The 22,582-nt window shown below is 41.7% G+C and overlaps 1 protein-coding gene and 1 non-coding gene across 2 annotated transcripts in view; one reads left to right on the top strand and one right to left on the bottom strand.

Moving 5' to 3' along the window:
- The first annotated feature begins 1,145 nt into the window (after positions 1–1,145).
- TRNAE-UUC (transfer RNA glutamic acid (anticodon UUC)) lies at positions 1,146–1,218 on the top strand. Its single transcript has one exon. It is a non-coding gene; the product is annotated as a tRNA-Glu (tRNA).
- Positions 1,219–8,025: 6,807 nt separating this feature from the next.
- ERCC6L (ERCC excision repair 6 like, spindle assembly checkpoint helicase) overlaps positions 8,026–22,582 on the bottom strand; it is a 30,788-nt gene continuing 16,231 nt past the window's right edge. The window contains exon 2 of the mRNA XM_052663582.1: positions 8,026–11,686. Coding sequence (XP_052519542.1) covers positions 8,026–11,686 — 3,661 coding nt within the window. The remainder of the gene's footprint in view (positions 11,687–22,582) is intronic.

Here is a 22,582-nt window from a genome sequence, read left to right as displayed (position 1 = left end):
CTTCCCCAAGAACTGCTTTATCTGATTCTCAGTATATCCCATAAGTTAATTTAGAAAGCTTCTCTAGAAAAGTCAAATATCAGCTCATACAATTCAGACTGAATTGGATATTGAATAGATGGATTAGCATATGAAAATCATAAAATAAGTTCCTAGACACTTGTTTTATAAGGTAGCCAACACTGATCTGCCAGGACAGTTGTTATTAGCTCCACTGTCATAACGTAGCACATGGCACATTCAACATTATGGCCATTCAACATTAACTCCTTTCTTTTTAAATAAACGTTTGTTGGAAGAAAAAACACTCAGTTCTTCTGTCAGTTTTTTGTACTAAACAGTAGCCATTGACAGTGACTGCTGATTAAAGGGAAAAATGTTGGAGTTCCCTGGCGATTCAGTGGTTAGGACTTGGAGCTTTCACTGCCAGGGCCTGGGTTTGATCCCTGGTCAGAAAACTAAGATCTCACAAGCCACAGGCCAAAAAAGAAAAAAAAAAAAAAAAGACAGGGAGGGATGTCAGCCTAAAAACGTTCCTTCATCCTCAAATGTATGGGTTACGTTATGACAGTCCTCTCCAGGGTCAATGTTCTGGGTATCTACATTTTTTTAATGCCACTTTTATGACATAACAAAAAAGTATATAAATATTATAAATACGATACTACTTCAAAAATCAAAGTTTGCAAGTGCAACTGTGATTATTAATAGTGATTTTTTGAACACACTGTGTTCTCTCTCAGCTGCATTTGACATACCCGCATTATGCCACATAGCAGCAGTTCACCTTAGTTAAGTTTCCCATTTTAGACATTTCTGACCACCTGTGCTTCCATGCAGTATTCCCCACTGAGCAGACTAAAGGCTGCCCACTCCCTAGAATACATAGATATGATACAGAGGGATGATCAAAATAGTAGGCATCAGATGAAACTGCTTTAAAACCACATTTAAAACGCTCTCTAAATAAGGGCTATAAATTCTGAAAATCTTGAAGAAAATTCTGAAAAGAATGTTCATTTTAAATGAATACATAGAACTACAAAGAACATCAATTATACTGAAATTGAGTAATCAAAATATTGTTTACTATTAATACATTGAGATGTAGTGGTAGGACTAAAAACCACTATGAGGGAGGGAATTCCCTGGTGGTCCAGTGATTAGGACTCTGCACTTTCACTGCCATGGGCCTGGGTTCAACCCCTAGTCAGGGAATGAAGATCCTCCATGTGACATGGCCAAAATTAAAAAATAAAACCCACCATGAGTTTGTGGTGGTGAATATCAATGGTATTTTGAAATTGATGCAATAACTATGGAATCTCTGTGATTTCTGTTAGCAAGAAAGTTGTGGTACTGCTATTTCTGTACTTTGTTGCCAACATTCATAATGAAAGGAAACATTAAATTTCAGATAGAGTACAGTAGTGGGGGAGGAGGGGGAGATGTAACTTTTCCCATCCAGATTCAGACATCTGAATTCTTCAGTTTAAAAATCCATGCCTTAGATACTGTTTTAACATTTTACCATGTACCTGTATTTCCCCCGCGCCCCCCCCCCCCAAACTTTCATTATAGGCACTCGAGAAGCACTGTTGTTTTTCAGTGAGAAATACATCTAGGACCTTTAAGTCTTACTCTTCAGATCAAATGGACACAGGCCCTGAAAGCCTCCTGGCAAGCAAATAAATCATGTGGGGGCCTTTTTTTTTTTTTCGTATCAAGGGAGAGAAGAATTTATTAGCTGAATTTTCATGAACATTTGTGTTTGATGGGAGACTTATAAGATGTAGGACACAGCCAATGATGCACTTGCATGATGACAGTCATTCAGTTCTTGTAAGGAAACTGGAACTGGAGTTAGATGCAGACTATGAATTGCTGAATCACAGTATTAACAATGGGATTTTTTTCAATGATACACATTCAATCATATCACCCTCTCTAAAATAAAAGTCGGCCCTCTCTTTCCATGGTCCTGCATTAGCAGATTCAACAACTGCAGATCAAAAATATAATTTTCAGAAAGTTCCAAAAAGTAAAACTTGAATTTGCCATGAACTGGCAACTATTTACATAGCAGTTATACTGTATTTACAAACTTTGCAGTTTACATTTATGTTGTATAAGTAAGCGTGGGCGGCTGGGACCAGTGCACTAAGCGCGGGCGAGAGGAGCTACCCCACGTCTGAGGTCAGGGGCAGCGGCTGAGAGTGCCAGGCTGCAACGACGCCAGAACAGCCGGGAGGAGCCAGAACAGCCGGGAGGAGCCACCCCACGTCCGAGGTCAGGGGTGGCGGCCGGGAGGAGCAACCCCATGACCAAGGAGCACTGGCTGCGCGGGCGCAGGAGGGCCTAGAGGAGCTATCCCACTTTGAAGGTCAGTAAGGGCGGTGGTGAGGAGATACCCTTCGTCCAAGGTAAGGAGCAGCAGCTGTGCTTTGCTGGAGCAGCCATGAAGAGATACCCCACGCCCAAGGTAAGAGAAACCCAAGTAAGACGGTAGGTATTGCAAGAGGGCATCAGAGGGCAGACACACTGAAATCATAGTCACAGAAAACTAGTCAATCTAATCACACTAGGACCGCAGCCTTGTCTAACTCAATGAAACTAAGCCATGCCCACGGGGCAACCCAAGATGGGTGGGTCATGGTGGAGAGGTCTGACAGAATGTGGTCCACTAGAGAAGGGAATGGCAAACCACTTCAGTATTCTTGCCTTGAGAACCCCATGAACAGTATGAAAAGGCAAAATGATAGGATACTGAAAGAGGAACTCCCCAGGTCAGTAGGTGCCCAACACACTACTGGAGATCAGTGGAGAAATAACTTCAGAAAGAATGAAGGGATGGAGCCAAAGCAACAACTATACCCAGCTGTGGATATGACTGGTGATAGAAGCAAGGTCCGATGCTGTAAAGAGCAATATTGCATAGGAACCTGGAATGTCAGGTCCATGAATCAAGGCAAATGGGAAGTGGTCAAACAAGAGATGGCAAGAGTGAATGTCGACATTCTAGGAATCACTGAACTAAAATGGACTGGAATGGGTGAATTTAACTCAGATGACCATTGTATCTACTACTGTGGGCAGGAATCCCTTAGAAGAAATGGAGTAGCCATCATGGTCAACAAAAGAGTCTGAAATGCAGTACTTGGGTGCAATCTCAAAAACAACAGAATGATCTTTGTCCATTTCCAAGGCAAACCATTCAATATCACAGTAATCCAAGTCTATGCCCCAACCAGTAACGCTGAAGAAGCTGAAGTTGAACGGTTCTGTGAAGACCTACAAGACCTTGTAGAACTAACACCCAAAAAAGATGTCCTTTTCATTATAGGGGACTGGAATGCAAAAGTAGGAAGTCAAGAGACACCTGGAGTAACAGGCAAATTTGGCCTTGGAATGCGGAATGAACCAGGGCAAAGACTAATAGAGTTTTGCCAAGAAAATGCACTGGTCATAGCAAACACCCTTTTCCAACAACACAATAGAAGACTCTACACATGGACATCACCAGATGGTCAACACCAAAATCAGACTGATTATATTCTTTGTAGCCAAAGATGGAGAAGCTCTATACAGTCAGCAAAAACAAGACCAGGAGCTGACTGTGGCTCAGATCATGAACTCCTTATTACCAAATTCAGACTTAAATTGAAGAAAGTAGGGAAAACCGCTAGACCATTCAGGTATGACCTAAAATCAAATCCCTTATGATTATACAGTGGAAGTGAAAAATAGATTTAAGGGCCTAGATCTGATAGAGTGCCTGATGAACTATGGAATGAGGTTCGTGACATTGTACAGGAGACAGGGATCAAGACCCTCCCCATGGAAAAGAAATGCAAAAAAGCAAAATGGCTGTCTGGGGAGGCCTTACAAATAGCTACGAAAAGAAGAGAAGCGAAAAGCAAAGGAGAAAAGGAAAGATATAAGCATCTGAATGCAGAGTTCCAAAGAATAGCAAGAAGAGATAAGAAAGCCTTCTTCAGCGATCAATGCAAAGAAATAGAGGAAAAGAACAGAATGGGAAAGACTAGAGATCTCTTCAAGAAAATTAGAGATACCAAGGGAACACTTCATGCAAAGATGGGCTCGATAAAGGACAGAAATGGTATGGACCTAACAGAAGCAGAAGATATTAAGAAGAGGTGGCAAGAATACACAGAAGAACTGTACAAAAAAGATCTTCATGACCCAGATAATCACGATGGTGTGATCACTAATCTAGAGCCAGACATCTTGGAATGTGAAGTCAAGTGGGCCTCAGGAAGCATCACTACGAACAAAGCTAGTGGAGGTGATGGAATTCCAGTTGAGCTGTTTCAAATCCTGAAAGATGATGCTGTGAAAGTGCTGCACTCAGTATGCCAGCAAATTTGGAGAACTCAGCAGTGGCCACAGGACTGGAAAAGGTCAGTTTTCATTCCGACCCCAAAGAAAGGCAATGCCAAAGAATGGCAATGCCAAAGAATGCTCAAACTACCACACAATTGCACTCATCTCATATACTAGCAAAGTAATGCTCAAAATTCTCCAAGCCAGGCTTCAGCAATACGTGAACCGTGAACTCCCTGATGTTCAAGCTGGTTTTAGAAAAGGCAGAGGAACCAGAGATCAAATTGCCAACATCCACTGGATCATGGAAAAAGCAAGAGAGTTCCAGAAAAACATCTATTTCTGCTTTATTGACTATGCCAAAGCCTTTGACTGTGTGGATCACAATAAACTGTGGAAAATTCTGAAAGAGATGGGAATATCAGACCACCTAACCTGCCTCTTGAGAAATCCGTATGCAGGTCAAGGAAGCAACAGTTAGAACTGGACATGGTCAAGGCTGTATATTGTCACCCTGCTTATTTAACTTATATGCAGAGTACATCATGAGAAACACTGGACTGGAAGAAAGACAAGCTGGAATCAAGATTGCCGGGAGAAATATCAATAACCTCAGATATGCAGATGACACCACCCTTATGGCAGAAAGTGAAGAGGAACTAAAAAGCCTCTTGATGAAAGTGAAAGAGGAGAGTGAAAAAGTTGGTTTAAAGCTCAACATTCAGAAAACAAAGATCATGGCATCCAGTCCCATCACTTCATGGGAAATAGATGGGGAAACAGTGTCAGACTTTATTTGGGGGGGCTCCAAAATCACTGCAGATGGTGACTGCAGCCATGAAATTAAAAGAATCTTACTCCTTGGAAGAAAAGTTATGACAAACCTAGATAGCATATTCAAAAGCAGAGCCATTCCTTTGCCGACCAAAGCCTGTCTAGTCAAGGCTATGGTATTTTCAGTAGTCATGTGTGGATTTGAGTTGGACTGTGAAGAAGGCTGAGTGCCGAAGAATTGATGCTTTGGAACTGTGGTGTTGGAGAAAACTCTTGAGAGTCCCTTGGACTGCAAGGAGATCCAACCAGTCCATTCTGAAGGAGATCAGCCCTGGGATTTCTTTGGAAGGAATGATGCTAAAGCTGAAACTCCAGTACTTTGGCCACCTGATGCGAAGAGCTGCCTCGTTGGAAAAGACTCTGATGCTGGGAGGGATGGGGGGCAGGAGGAGAAGGGGACGACAAGGATGAGATGGCTGGATGGCATCACTGACTCGATGGACGTGAATCTGAGTGAACTCCAGGAGTTGGTGATGGATAGGGAGGACTGGCGTGCTGCGATTCATGGGGTCGCAAAGAGTCGGACACGACTGAGTGACTGAACTGAACTGTATAAGTAATCTAGAGGTGATTTAAAATATAATACATGTGAGAATGTATGTAGGATATATGTAAATACTACATCATTTTATATGAGCAACTTGAGCATCTGTGGACTCTAGTATCTGCAGAAAATCCTGCAAGCAATCCCCCTTGGATTTGAGGGACACCTGTAATAATTTCTTTTGGTAAGAGCAAAGTTTTGTACTATCAATAGGTAACCTATTATTTAAGCTTCAGCTCATCTTTTTCATGCTTCTATCTGTATATTTTATAATACATATAACAGTAACATGTACTACATGTCATTTACAAGTAGCTTCATATGTGTGTGTGTTAGTTGCTTAGTCATGTCCGACTCTTTGTAACCCCATAGACCACAGCCCACCAGGCCCCTCCATCCATGGGATTCTCCAGGCAAGAACACTGGAGTGGGTTGCCATTTCCTTCTCCAAAATAAACTAGAGAAATAAAGAAAAAAAATTTGCTCAGTCGTGTCCAACTCTTTGCAACCCCACGGACTGTAGCCTACCAGGCTCCTCCATCCACGGAACATTCATATGTGTGTATGTGATTAAAAAAAATCTTTGTCCCTAGTTACTGGCAACATGGCTCCCTTGGAATCTATGTAGTAATTTGGCCTTTTTTATGTTAATGATATGATTGGTGGCTGAGGACCCCTCAAGAGCTTCAGGATGGGGACTGGTCACCAGAAAGACTTAATTAGTGGCTTGGAACTCTTGGCCCCACCCCCCTGGCCTCTAGGGAGAAGAGAGGTGCTAGAAATAGTTATTTACCAATGGCCAGTGATTTAAATGATTTAAACAATCATGCCTACACAATGAAACCTCTGTAAAAATATTCTAAATGGCAGGGTTCAGAGAGCTTCAGGTTGGTGAACACATCAAGGTGCTGGAAGTGTGACCATGCCCAGAGAGGACACAGAAGCTCACACACACCTCATTCTCCATACCTTGCCCCATGCATCTCTTTCACTTGGCTGTTTCTGAGTTGTAGTTATAAAAACCAGTAATAATAGGTTTTCCTAAGTTCTATGCACTGCTCAAACAAATTACTGAACCTGAAGCAGCAGCCATCCTCAGGAACCCTCCATTTGTAGCCAAGCTGAAGAGAAGTGTGGATAACATGGGACCCTAATACTAGTAACTGGCATCTGACGTGAGGGCAGTCTTATGGGAGTGAGTCCTTAAACCTGTGTGCAGTTTGACTCTAGTCCAGGGAGTGTCAGAATTGAGTTCAATTGTAGAATAGCCAGTTGGTGTCTGCAAAGAAATGGAGAACTGCTAAGGTGTGGAAAAACCCCACATTTGGTGTCAGAAATGTGAGTAAAAGCAGCTCAGTTATTATAGTGGCTTGTTACTAGGTAACACATGGTTAACAATCCATTTCACCCCTTACTGTGTGATCTTGGGCAGATCACAGTCTCACCAAGCCATTTCAATTAAAAAATGGAAATGCTACCCTTGACCTCAAAGGATTACGGTAGGGATTAAACAAGAAACCTATGCAGAGTACCTAATACACAGATGGTACTTGATAAACTCTCCAGTGATAGAGCACAGAATGCTATGCTGCACTTTTTGTTTTTAGGAGGGAACCAAACTCCTTTTCAGTCTACAACCTGAAGATATGACGTGTGATATGGTGGTGACTGATGGATGGCCAAATGGTCTCCAAAGGGACTCCAGGGTAGGGCACTAGTGATAAAGCAGCCCAGCACCAGGTACCTTACCCCAGGCTGGCTGTAGTAAACCAACGGCCTACATGCTAGTGCATGTTAAGTGGGTCTTAGATCTGGAATACTAATGACAGACTTCCGCCTAAATGATTTTTACATGTATTTGTCAATATCAACCATCTCAGTGAAAGAAACTGAATGAAAAATGCTTGAGAAAAGTAACTTTAATATTATTAATATCTGGACTGTGATATACAAAATTGACATTCTCAAAGTAAAATTTAAAATGACCAGAGTAATGTTACAAAAACTTCTCTAGAAATAACATAGTTCTATTAAGTTTACAGAGTATGCCTAAAAGAAAAATATAAGAATACTTGAGTAAAGAAATATTAACCTAGTGCTCAGAATACCAAAATATATGTATGATGGAAAGCAGGAGCAGGTGGTAAATACAAAATTTGCCAAAAAAGTTAGAACAAAAACTCACGTTTTGAGTTCTCTCACCTTAAGCCTGAAGGCTTCATGCTCCCAAAGAATCCAATTATGGGAACAAATTACCTCATACTCAAGTTTTGCTCTAAAATACTATAAAACAGGTTTTATTCTCAAGTTTTATTAAGTTGTTTATACAAACTTAAAGTCATGAGCATGACTTCAGGATCTGAGCTTTTTATGTCAAGTGCTTTAACTAAGCAGTCTAAGGCCTCCTGTATTTTCCCACACTCTTTCAGTTCTTTTCCATGCAAGACAAGAGTGTCATAGTCATTCACAGCCTCCATTGCCTCATCCTGGGGAGAGTCAACCAACTGTCCACCAGACAAAGGCTCAGGGTCACCTGGAGAGGTCTCCTGAGCCAGAGCACCAGGCTTAGATGTACTTAATTGACTGGATTTATTTTCTGAAGACAGTGTTTCTCTGGAAGGATCTTCTTTTGTATGCTCTGGGGCTTCGTCACCGCTCTCCTCTGCTCCTTCCTCCAGATAATCTTCAACAACCTTTGCTTCACTGCTGTTGTCAAGTCTTTCCTCCATATCCTCCACGTGGTCTAAAACCACATTAATAAGAGACCTCCTAGAAGCCAGGGATCTTCTAGAGTTTACAGACTTATTTATACTTTCAGATATTTTAGGTGAAAAGAAACTTCCAGGTGGACTGATGTCATTTTTGGGAGTTGAGGCATCAAATTGTTTTACAGATAAAAATGGGAAGGGAGATGTGTTGAATGGATTTGTGCTTGAAGTATCTTTAAAAGTATGTTCACCTTCGTCATCTGAATCAATTCGTCTGGCTTTTCTTCTGATTTTCACATTGACTATTTCTGGCTCATCATCTTCCTCAGAAAGATCCACACTGAGACATGCTTTGCTACGCACTGACTGTGCTCTGGAATTAGCTGCAGAGCCACACAAGCTATTTTCTTTCTCCATGTGCTCCAAAAACTGACTGGAAAGATTTTGTCCGTTGTCTGCAGAGTCTTCCAAGAAAAGATTGAAATCACATGCATACTGTGCTGAAGAGGCTAAAGGTTCCTCTTCCAATTTGGCCTCATTTGTTTGAGCATCCTGCAGTGCACTGTGGGCTGCTGCTAAGTCATCATCAGCTATTTTAATAACAGATACATTCGATTCTCGCCTTTGATATTCCTTTGTTTTGGGATTAGCAGGCGAGGGATTGCAGTGATGTAAAATCTCATCATCCTCTAGTTGATCTAGATTTGGTCCAAGATCAACACTGGCTGACTTGCTAGGTAAATAATTAAAACTTCCCAGAGGGCTCTCTTGCTCTGACTCCTGCATAAACCCCTCTTGTGATGCCTCTTTTTGTAGCACCATCCCTGATAAAGAGTCAGGGAAAATCTCTTCGACATCTCCACACCCCTTGGGTAAAGTAGTGACAAAGTCATCATCAAATGTACTTACACATGGGTGCCTACCATCTTGTGGGATGGTATCATTCATCTTTGTCCTGGAGAGATCTTTCTCACCCTCTGTGGGCAGATCATCAATGATTACGCTGGCCATTAGAGAACTGATTTCTTCTTCCTGGGTGTGATAAATAGGTAGACGAGATGAAGGCTGAGGCTGTGGTTTATTTACTTCGGGATGTTTCTTCTTTGTTTGATATACAGGTTCTCTCAGCCAGATGCCCTCATTCCCCGTTTTTTGTCTTTCCATTAAGAGCTCTGTATTTTGAGACTCGCATTCAACAAGGAATTGAGCTTTCTGAACCCTTTGTTGAATATAGTGAGAGTCTTTGATCACATCAAGCTCTTCTTTAACAGACAGGTCACGTGTGTACATCAAGTCATGGTCTGAGATTCCAGCGATCCTCAAAGAGTGCAGGAAGGCAATATGTTCATCTAGGTTCTTATCAGATCTCCTCTGAGCAGCATGCAAAGACTGAAGCTGCAGCTGGGTTGCAGAGTTCTGAAAATCCTCAATTGTAAAGAGCTCTCTCAATTCTTGTTTACTAAAATATCGGAAAGGGTTCTTCTTATCACCAGTAGTTTGTCTTATTAATGAGTCCTTGAAAACCTGTCTTCTGTATATTTTTTCCTCTACAGTTCCACAAGTGATGAGCCTATAAACTACAACATTTTCTTTCTGTCCAATTCGGTAAACCCTATCCACAGCTTGAGCATCAGTTGCAGGATTCCAGCTAGGGTCAAAGATGACCACTCTGCTTGCTGCAGTTAGTGTTAAGCCAACACCACCTACTTGAGTGGTAAGCAGAAAAACAGAGTAATCTTTATTTTGCTGGAATAAACTAATTCTTTTTTCTCGTTCCACAAGATGAGTAATTGTTCCATCGATTCGCAATATCTTAAAGTGCCTATTCTTTAAGAGACGTTCAATGATGTTTAGAATTCGTCTTGACTGGGAAAACACCAGAGTTTGATGCCCTTCATCTCGCAGTTTCTTAAGCAGGTCCATTAGAAATACCATTTTTCCAGATTCTTCCATCAGTGTATCATCACTTATTTGATCAATATGGTCTACATCTGAGGAATCTTCCCCTTCAATTTCATCCTGAACAGAGAATTTGGCAGCTCCTAGATTCAGCAAACCACAAGCTCGTGCAGATAGCAGCCTAGGATGATCACAGAGCTTCTTTAAGACACCCAGCTCAGCCAAAGGTGAGCGTGTCTCCATTAACAACTCCTTGATATGATCTAGAGACACAAATTTCCTGTATATTTCTTCTTGTAAAGGTACAAGACGTATCCAAATAATTAAATCATTTTTCCTGGAAAGGGAAGGCATTTCACATATGGCACCAACATCCGGACTCTTTTCACTAAGCTGGGCCTCTGGGTTGCTTGACTTTTTCTTCTGTACCTCTTCTTTAGTCCTCCTGAGAAAATAGGGCTTTATGATTGCCATTAAGTTTTCAGATATTTTAAATCCCAAAGCTTTTTCCTCTGGGGTAGCATCCTTCTCTCTTGCTCTAGTAATAGGATTTTCATACTCCATTTTAAAAGTTCTTAATGTTCCTAGCAGGGACCCTTGACAAGCAAAATCAAATAGGGACCATAGTTCTTGTAAATTATTCTGGATTGGGGTTCCTGTGAGGAGGATGCGATTACTGGCAGGGATTGCACGAGCACATATTGCTGACTTGGTAGATGAGGTTTTTATTTTATGTGCTTCATCAAGGATGACATAGTCCCACAAAAACTCTTGGCCATTCAAGCTGGAAAGCTGCTGCCAATTATTGATTAACATTTGGTATGTGGTGATAATGACACCATTCCTTTGCTGAATCCGACAGAGGTTTCTGGTACGTTCATCCTTGCTAGGACCATGAAAGGTTTTGACTCTCATTCCTGGAGTCCACTTGACAAATTCTCTTAGCCATATGCTGATAAGACTGGTTGGCATGATCAGAAGCACATGGTTCACAAGTGAAGCATCAAACATACCAGAAAGGAAAGCAATAATTTGAACAGTCTTTCCTAACCCCATATCGTCTGCCAGAATGCCACCTTTCCTTCCATCCCTATACAGGCTATAGAGGAAAGCTACACCTTCCTTCTGGTACTCATATAGTTGGTTGTGCAGTTCTTGATAAAGCAGCAGGCCAGAGTTGCACACATCTATGAATTCATCATCTCCATGTTCTGCCAACTCCTCCAAGGCTTCCTGTATTTTTTGGATTCTGCTCATCACCTTTTTGTTAGGAAAAATGTCCTTTGCCAAGTTGAAAAGTTTAAGTGCTTCTTCCAGATCTCCATTCTTAGTTGCTTCTTTGGCCTCCTTCACGTATCTGTAAAAATAAGGTTAAAAAAAGCTATGCATACATAGAGAGAGACTGATAGGTAGAAGATTAGAAAGGAAACAAATTGAACATTCAGTCTAAGAATGCTTTAGAGTCCATTTTGGAACCCAAACCATAGTTGAGCTTTCAATATCCTCAATTCAGGATGGGAAAGATTAGCACAGAAGATACCAATGAAAGCTGGCATCACTTAAAGACACAAATATCCACCAAACCCTGCTAGCAACAACTTCAGGTACTAATTGTAGGAAATAACCAACCTATATTGTGGGAGCATGGAAACAAGAACATACATAAGCACTTCTCAGGCCTTATTTTTCTGGATCTCTGTGATGCATTTCACACTGTTGATCACTCTGTCCTTGCAAATCCCTCCCTCCACTGGATTCACATAGATTCCTCCTGGTTTCCTCCCCCATCATTAGCCATTTCCTCTTCGTGTCTTTCTTAGGTTCCTATTCTTCCTCCCCAAAGGCTCAGTCCTAGCCCTCTTCTCACTCCTTTTCCTTTCTCCTTATTGTCTCCTAGAGCTTCCACTCCCACCTATGTGTTCCTAACTCCCAAAACACTTTCTCCAACCCAAGGCTTGCCCTCAAGCTCTAGTCTAGACCCATATTCCAACTGCCTTCTGTACATCTCCACTTGAAAGTTTTACAGGCACCTCCGATTCAATTAATTCCAAATTAAACTTATTATTCCCCCTCTTAAGGCGTACTTCTCTGTTTGTATGGTAATAAACGACAGTAACATCCACTCAGCCATACAAGCTAAAAATCTAAAGATCATCCTTGACTCCAACCCAAACGAGTGATCCTTGACTTCTCTTTCTAACCACCTCATCCCTTAGCCAACAGTCCCCCAAGCCCTCCTAACTTTATTTCCCAAAAATAACCTGTGTCTTGCTCTCTCATCTCTACCACTACTGTGGTCCAAGTCACCATCATCTCTGGATTGGATAACTACAACTTCCTACTCATCGGTTTCCCTACGTCCACTCTTGGCCCCTCCAACATATTCTCTGCACAGGAGCCAGAGATATTGTCTTAAAACATAAAAGAAATTGTGAGTCCTTTGCTTAAAAGTCTTCAGTGGTTTACAGTTGATAGATTTTGAAAGGGTGCCACAACAATTCACTGAGGAAAGAGTAGTCTTTTCAACTAAATATCCATGTGCAAAAGAACGAAACTGGTCCCCTACCTCACAACATACACAAAAATTAATTCAAAATGAATCAAAGACCTAAATATAAATGCTGAAACCACAAAACTCTTAGAAGAAAGTTAGGTGTAATAGGTATAACTCTTTGTCATGACCTTGCATTTGGCAATGGTTTCTTAGATATGATGCCAAACACATGTGCAACCAAAGTAAAAAATAAATTGGGCTTCATAAAAGCTAAAAACATTTGTGCTTCAAAGGATGCCATGAAGAAAGTAAAAAGACAACCCAAGGAATGAGAGAAAATACTTGCAAATTTTGTACCTGATAAAGGATTTGTACCTAGAATATATAAAGAACTCTTACAACTTAATAATTAAAAGACAAAGAGGGACTTCCCTGGTGGTCCAGTGGTTAGGACTCAACACTTTCACTGCCATGGCCCTAGGTTCAATCCCTCATCAGGGAACTAAGATCTCACCCCCCCCCCCCAAAAAAAAGACAAGTAACCCAATTAAAATGGACAAAGTATCTGACTATTTCTCCAAAGAAGATATACAAATAGCTTAAAACCACATGAAAAGATGCTCAACATTATTAGTCATCAGGGAAAATGCAAACCAAAACCACAATAACACTTCATGCCCATTAGGATGACTAGAATCAAAAAGAGAAAATACCAAGTGTTGACAGCAACACGAAAAAGTGGAAAAATTGAAACTCTATAACACTGTTGGTAGGAATGTAAAATGGAGTTGATGCTTCAGAAATTAGTCCATCAGTTCCTTAAAAAGGTACACATAGAGTTACCATGTAATTTAGGAATTCTACTCCCAGGTATATACCCAAGAGAAATGAAAACATTTGGTCACAGAAAATCTTGCACATGAATATTCACAGCAGTATTGTATTATTCACTAAACCAAAAGGGGAAATAACACAAATGTCCATCAAATGATGATATACCAGATAAAAAGGTGATACACCCATGCAAGGGAATATTATGCAGCCATAAAAAGGAATGAAATAATGCTACAGCATGAATGAGTCTTAAAAATATTTTGCTACATGAAATAATAAGCCAATCACTCACTGATACAGAGAACAAATTAGTGGTTACCATTGGGGAGGGGAATGGGGGTCATGGCGGGCAACATAGGGGTAAGGGATTAAGAGGTACTATCAAGTATAAAATAAGCTACAAGGGTATACTGTACAACACAGGAAATATAGCCAAAATTTTATAATAACTATAAATGGAGCATAAGCTTTAAAAATTGTGAATCACTAAATCATACACCTGTAACTTACATAATATTGTACATTAACTGTACATAAAAAAGCCAGTCACAAAAGGGCATATATTTTATCATTCTATTTATATGAAATGTCCAGGTTAGGCAAATTCACAGAGAAAGTAGATTAGTGGTTGCCAGGGGCTGGCAGCTGGGGCATTCATGGACTGGAGAGGGTATGATGGCTGAAAGGTAAGGAATTTCTTTAAAGGGTGATGAAAATGTTCTAAAACTAACTGTGGTGATGGGGTGCACAACTCTGTGAACATACTAAAAATTATTAAACTGTACTCTTTTATGGTTTGAGAATGGAATGGTACATCAACAAATCTGCTAACAACAACAAAATCTTCAGTGGCTTCCTATGGCCTAAGAATGAAGTTTAAGCTCTGCAGCCTGGCATTCCAGGCCCTGACTGATACAGCCAGGAAATGCTGATCTCTCTGCCTTAACTTCTGCCACTTCCTGCCTCAAACATTTTCTTTTAACCCCTTATGTCCATCATACTACTTTGTCCTCTAAAGCTTAGCCTCACACTACCTTCCTCTTCTGGACTATACTCTTCTCCAAGCTGACCTCACTTATTCTTTAAGACACTGTTTCTCAATGTTCTGCACAATCTCCTGGCTGCTGCTGCTGCTAAGTTGCTTCAGTCGTGTCTGACTCTGTGCGACCCCACAGACGGCAGCTCACCAGGCTCAGCCATCCCTGGGATTCTCCAGGCAAGAACACTGGAGTGGGTTGCCATTTCCTTCTCCAGTGCATGAAAGTGAAAAGTGAAAGTGAAGTTGCTCAGTTGTGTCTGACTCTTCGCAACCCCATGGACTGCAGCCTACCAGGCTCCTCCACCCATGGGATTTTCCAGGCAAGAGTACTGAAGTGGGTTGCCATTGCCTTCTCCACAATCTCCTGGAGGGCTTGTTAAAACACAGATTGCTAGACCCCAACATCAGATTTTCTGATTCTGTAGTGAGGCCCAAGAATTTGCAGTTCTACAAAGCTGCTTTAAGATCAGGCCTCACCTGTGATTCCTCTAGGATGCCTTTCATCCCTACCCTCCCCCATCAGTTGTTCCACCTCAATACTCCCCTATATGTTCATCTCTATCAGTACATTTAACACACTGTATTAAAATCACCATAAAACAATCTAGCTGTATTACAAATGTATGAAACAACCTCACTGAAGAGGTTGGAGGGAAAATGTGCTGACCTAAGTAACCTAGGAAATTAATGAAGTCTGTAAGAGAGTAAAACCAAAAGAAACATAAGCATGTACTCTAGTGGATATAGTTGTTTCCCATGGGGTTATGAGGTATAAGTTCTGATATGAAATGCATGTATGTTAGAGTTAAAGAATTAAGTAAATGGATGGCAGATAATGGGAGCCATGTTTCTCACTGTTGGAATGGGAGTTTACAGACTGGTTAAGAGAAGGTTACAATGATCCAGGTGGTAATGGATCAGAATTAGAAACATCACTATAAACCTCTGTTCAACATAAATACAGATCAGTTCAGTTCAGTCGCTCAGTCGTGTCCAACTCTTTGTGACCCCACAGACTACAGCACGCCAGGCTTCCCTGTCCACCACCAACTCCCAAAGCTTGCTCAAACTCATGTCCAAGTCGGTGATGCCATCTAGATAGATAAACACAGATAGTTACAGCTAAAAATATTTACAGATGTGGATATACGTGGGTTAGTGTGTATGTATATATATATATATATATATATACATACACACACACACACATACACACACACATATTTCCTCACTCTATCAGCTAAGAGGGCCTAGAAGCAAGGAAACCCCAGCAGTAACAAGCACATCAAGCACCCAGATCTTGATTTCTAGTACCATTTGCCAATAAAAGGACCAGACCTCCTTGGAAAAATGGCATTCTAGGGTTATGGCAAGAAATCGATAAGATGAGCCTGGAGCATGCTGTATTGTCAGAAAGTAAGGAAGTGGTCAAACACAAACAACATCCCACAATGATAGGAGTATGTCAGAGACACAAGTGCCAAATGAAAGAGCTCCCAATGGTCAAAGCCAGAACAATTTGAGCAATACAGTAAAGTAGTATTGGGTTATAACTCAAAGTATAAAATAAATATTCATAGTCCACAGATATATTAGTCCAATATAAATGAGTAAATAAGTATAGGAAATGAGGCAAATCTCCTGTGCAGAAGAATTTCAAATAATTTATAGATACTCTACCCTCAGGAAAATGAAGCGTAATTCCTAATCCTTAACTATGTAGTACACATAGTAACATCCTTCCAAAGAATACAGTATGGAAAAGTGCAGTACAGAAAAGAGTACCTTTAAAGTGAAGAAACTGGGAATTTCCTGGTGGGCCAGTGGTTAGGACTCCATGCCTCCACTGCAGGGGGCACGGGTTTGGTCCCTGGTTGGAGAACTAAGATCCCACAAACCATGTGGTGTGGCCAAAAACAAAACAAAAATAAAATGAATAATCTGGCAAACAGTACCTCAGCCAGGTGACTACAGTCAACATCAACAGTGATAAGTCATGTGGGTAATATGTACCCTTTTTTGGTTTCCCTGATAGCTTAGTTGGTAAAGAATCCGCCTGCAATGCAGGACACCCTGGTTCGATTCCTGGGTCAGGAAGATCTGCTGGAGAAGGGATAGGCTACACACTCCAGTATTCTTGGGCTTCCCTTTTGGCTCAGCTGGTAAAGAATCTGTCTGCAATGCGGGAGACCTGGGTTTGATCCCTGGGTTGGGAAGATCCCCTGGAGAAGGGAAGGGCTACCCACTCTAGTATTCTGGCCTGGAGAATTCCATGGACTGTAGAGTCCAAGGGGTCGCAAAGAGTCAGACACGACTAAGTGACTTGTACTTTCACTTTGACATGATTTAATGAAAAGGGTAATTTACCTCTGTAGTCTCCCCACCCCCAGCCCAAAACCAAAAGCCCCAGTCTAAACATAAGAAAGTACACTGACAAATCCCAACTAGGGGAACAGTATACAAACTGCCTGATCAGTACTCCTCAAAATGGTCAAGGTCATCAAAAATACTGGCAAGTCTAAGAAACTGTCACAGGCAAGAAGAACCTAAAGAGACAGATGACAAAACGTAATGTGGTGTCCTAGACAGGATACAAAAAGGATATTAGGCAAAACCTAAGGAAATTCAAATAAGTATGGATTTACTGAGTAATAATGTATCAGTATTAGTTTATTATAATGTACCACACAAATGTAAGATGTTAAGAATATAGGAAACTAGGTTTCAGATATATGGGAACTCTCTGTATTATCTTTGTGATATACTTGTAAATCCAAAACTACTCCAGAATTAAAAGTTTTTTTTTAAAAAAAGAAAAAAAAAGTCCATTTGTGGACTTGCCTGTTGGTGTGGTGGATAAGAATCCACCTACCAATGCAGGGGACATGGGTTCAATCCCTCATTCAGGAAGAGCCCACATGACGTGGAGCAAATAAGCCTGAATACCACAACTACTGAAGCTGAAGCTTCAATACTTTGGTCACCTGATGCAAAGAGCTGACACATTAGAAAAGATCCTGATGCGGGGAAAGACTGAGGGAGAAAGTGGAGAAGGGGACGACAGAGGATGAGATGGTTGTATGGCATCACTGACTCAATGGACATGAGTTTGAGCAAGCTCTGGGGGATGGTGAAGGACAGGGAAACCTGGGAGCAGAGAGGAGGTGGGGAGGAGGAAGAGAAGGCTGGGCAGGATCAATTCATTCTCCCTAGGAGAACACAGGGAGCAATTTCCAGGCTGGGAACAACAGGGAGGGAACACATTTCTGCCCATCAACAGAATCTGGATTAAAGATTTACTGAGCATGGCCCTGCCCATCATAACAAGACCCAGTTTCCCCCACAGTCAGTCTCTCTCATCAGGAAGATTCCATAAGCTCCTTATCCTTATCCCTCAGAGGGAAAATGAAAGTGATGTTGCTCAGTCATGTCCCACTCTTTGCAATCCCGTGGACTATAGCCCACCAGACTCCTCTGTCCATGGAATTCTCCAGGCAAGAATACTGGAGTGGGTTGCCATTTCCCTCTCCAGGGGATCTTCCCAACCTAGGGATTGAACATGGGTCTCCCGCATTGCAGGCAGACGCTTTACCCTCTGAGCCACCAGGGAAGTATCCTTTAGGGGGAAGACAGAATGAAAACCACAATCACAGAAAACTAATCAAATTGATCACATGGACAACAGCCTCGTCTAACTCAATGAAACTATGAGCCAGGCCGTGTAGGGCCAACCCAAGACAGACAAGTAATGGTGGAGAGTTCTGACAGAATGTGGTCCACTGGAGAAGGGAAAGGCAAAGCACTTCAGTATTCTTGCCTTGAAAACCCCATGAACAGCATGAAAAGGCAAAAAGATAGGACACTGAAAGATGAACTCCCCAGGCTGGTAGGTGCCCAATATGCTATGGAGAAGAGTGGAGAAATAACTCCAGAAAGAATGAAGAGACAGAGCCAAAGCAAAAACAACACCCAGTTGTGGATGTGACTCGTGATGGAAGTAAAGTCTGATAGTGTAAAGAACAATACTGCATAGGAACCTGGAATGTTAGGTCCATGAATCAAGGTAAATTGGAAGCGGTCAAACAAGAGATGGCAAGAGTGAACATCGACATTTTAGCAAACAGTGAACTAAAATGGACTGGAATGGGTGAATTTAACTAAGATGACCATTATATCTACTACTGTAGGCAAGAATCCCTTAGGAAAATGGAGTAGCCCTCATAGTCAACAAGAGTCTGAAATGCAGTACTCGGGTGCAATCTCAAAAACAATGATCTCTGTTAGTTTCCAAGGCAAGCCATTCAATATCACAGTAATCCAAGTCTATGCCCTGACCAGTAATGCTGAAGAAGCTGAAGTTGAATGGTTGTGTGAAGAACTACAGGACCTTCCAGAACTAACAACCAAAAAAGATGTCCTTTTATCACAGGGGACTAGAATGCAAAAGTAGGAAGTCAAGAGATACCTGGCTGCTGCTGCTAAGTCGCTTCAGTCGTGTCTGACTCTGTGTGACCCCACAGACGCCAGCACAACAGGCTCCGCCATCCCTGGGATTCTCCAGGCAAGAACACTGGAGTGGGTTGCCATTTCCTTTTCCAATGCATGAAAGTGAAAAGTGAAGGTGAAGTCGCTCATTCGTGTCTGACTCTTTCAGACCCCATGGACTGCAGCCCACCAGGCTCCTCCGTCTATGGGATTTTCCAGACAAGAGTACTAGAGTGGGGTGCCATTGCCTTCTCCCAGAGATACCTGGAGCAACAGGCAAATTTGGCCTTGGAGTACAGAATGAAGCAGGGCAAAGGATAACAGAGTTTTGCCAAGAGAAAGCACTGGTCATAGCAAACACCCTCTTCCAACAACACAAAAGAAGACTCTACACATGGACATCACCAGATGGCCAACAGCGAAATCAGACTGATTATATTCTTTGTAGCCAAAGATGGAGAAGCTCTATACAGTCAACAAAAACAAGACCAGGAGCTAACTGTGGCTTTGATCATGAGCTCCTTATTGCAAAATTCAGACTTAAATTGAAGAAAGTAGGGAAAACCACTAGACCATTCAGGTATGACCTAAATCAAATCCCTTATGATTATATAGTAGAAGTGATAGATAGATTCAAGGGATTAGATCTGATAGATGGAGTGCCTGAAGAACTATGGATGGAGGTTCGTGACATTGTACAGGAGGCAGTGATCAAGACCATCCCACAAAAAAGAGATATGAAAAGGCAAAATGGTTGTCTGAGGAGGCCTTACAAATAGCTGAGAAAAGAATAGAAGCTAAAGGCAAAGGAGAAAATTAAACATGTAACCATTTGAATGCAGACTTCCAAAGAATAGCAAGGAGAGATAAGAAAGCCTTCCTCCATGATCAATGAAAAGAAACAGGAAAACAACAGAATGGGAAAGACTAGAGATCTCTTCAAGAAAATTAGAGATACCAAGGGAACATTTCATGCAAAGATGGGTACAATAAAAGACAGAAATGATATGGACCTAACAGAAGCAGAAGATATTAAGAAGAGGTAGCAAGAATACACAGAACTATACAAAAAAGATCTTAATGACCCAGATAATCACAATGGTGTGATCACTCACCTAGAGCCAGACATCCTGCAATGTGAAGTCAAGTGGGCCTTAGGAAACATCACCACAAACAAAGCTAGTGGACGTGATGGAATTCGAGTTGAGCTATTTCAAATCCTAAAAGATGATGCTGTGAAAGTGCTTCACTCAACATGCCAGGAAATTTGGAAAACTCAGCAGTGGCCACAGGACTGGAAAAGGTCAGTTGTCATTCCAGTCCCACAGAAAGGCAATGCCAAAGAATGCTCAAACTACTGCACCATTGCACTCATCTCACATGCTAGCAAAGTAATGCTCAAAATTCTCCAAGTCAGGCTTCAACAGTACATGAACCATGAACTTTCAAATGTTCAAGCTGGATTTTAAAAAGGCAGAGGAACCAGAGATCAAATTGCCAACATCCACTGGATTATTGAAAAAGCAAGAGAGCTCCAGAAAAACATCTACTTCTGCTTTATTGACTATGCCAAAGCCTTTGACCATGTGGATCACAACAAACTGTGGAACATTCTTCAAGAGATGAGAATACCAGACTACCTTACCTGCCTCCTGAGAAATCTGTATGCAGGTCAAGAAGCAATTAGAACTGGACATGGAAACACAGAGTGGTTCCAAATTGGGAAAGGAGTATGTCAAGTCTATATACTGTCACCCTGTTTATTTAGCTTATATGCAGAGTCCATCATGCAAAATGCCAGGCTGGATGAAGCACAAGTTGGAATCAAGATTGCCGGGAGAAATATCAATAACCTCAGACACGCATATGACACCACCCTTATGGCAGAAAGTGAAGAGGAACTAAAAAGCCTCTTGATGAAAGTGAAACAGGAGAGTGAAAAAGTTGGCTTAAAACTCAACATTTAAAAAACTATGATCATGGCATCTGGTCACACTATTCATGGCAAATAGATGGGGAAACAGTGAGAGACTTTTGGGGGGCTCCAAAATCACTGCAGATGATAACTGCAGCCATGAAATTAAAAATGCTTACTCTTGGAAGAAAAGCTATGACCAACCTAGACAGCATATTAAAAAGGAGAGATATTACTTTGCAAACAAAGGTCCATCTAGTCAAAACTATGGTTTTTCTAGCAGTCATGTATCGATGTGAGAGTGGGACTATAAAAAAAAGCTGAGCACCGAAGAATTGATGCTTTTGAACTGTGGTGTTGGAGAAGACTCTTGAGAGTCCCTTGGACTGCAAGCAGATCCAACCAGTCCATCCTAAAGGAAATCAGTCCTGAAAAATCACTGGAACAACTGATGCTGAAGCTGAAACTCCAACACTTTGGCAATCTGATAAGAAGAACTGACTCATTGGAAAAGACCCTGATGCTGGGAAAGACTGAAGGCAGGAGGAGAAGGGGACAATAAAGGATGAAACAGCTGGATGGCATAACCAACTCGATGGACATGAGTTTGAGCAAGCTTCAGAAGTTGGTGATGAACAGGGAGGCCTGGCGTGCTGCAGTCCATTGTGTTGCAAAGTCAGGCATGACTGAGTGACTGAACTCAGGGAAGCCTGGCGTGCTTGCATTCCATGGGGTCGCAAAGAGTCAGGCATGACTGAGTGACTGAACAACCACAACTACTGGAGCCTGTGCACTCTAGGGCCCGCAAGCTGCAACTACAGAGCCCGTGTGCCACAACTACTGAAGCCAGCATGCCTAGAGCCTGTGCTCCACATCAAGAGAAGCCAGAGCAATGAAAAGCCTGCACACCTCAACAAAGAGTAGCCCCCACTGGCTGCAACCAGAGAAAGCCTGTAACAAGGAAGACCCAGTGCAGCCAAAAATAAAACAAAATTTTAAATGGTGACTGTCTGCCTAGACTTCTTACCACCAGCCCAAGACTCATACTTCTGTGTTCTTTCTACCCATCCTCTGAAACATCCACATTTGTCAACCTTCTGCCTGAACCACAACTGGAGTTTACAGTATTTGTTGGACAGCACCATTTTCTGGCTGGGTCAAACCCCTGCTGTCAGCCAAATTACCTTCCCAGTCCCTGGAATACCCTGATTAGCAGATCTAACACTGTATCTCAGTTCTTCCCCTCCACCCTGTCTGCTCCAACAATAAAGTTAGACCTAGGACAGTATTCTTTCCCTATAATGGAACTGGGGGGAAAATGAAACCTGCTTTTTATAGCACTGCTCTGGATATCTTATTATTTACAAAACTACAACGCTTTCTGTAATACAGTTTGGTTTAGCTACTTAACCTCCAATCCTGGGCTTGGAAGGAAAACATGTCATTTTTACTACTACTGCAATTATGTGTCCATCTATAACACATT

The sequence above is a fragment of the Budorcas taxicolor genome, chromosome X (assembly GCF_023091745.1).
Source record: "Budorcas taxicolor isolate Tak-1 chromosome X, Takin1.1, whole genome shotgun sequence".
Lineage (NCBI taxonomy): Eukaryota > Metazoa > Chordata > Mammalia > Artiodactyla > Bovidae > Budorcas > Budorcas taxicolor.
Note: the sequence above shows the minus strand (reverse complement) of the source record. Positions and strands in the feature narration are given on the sequence as shown.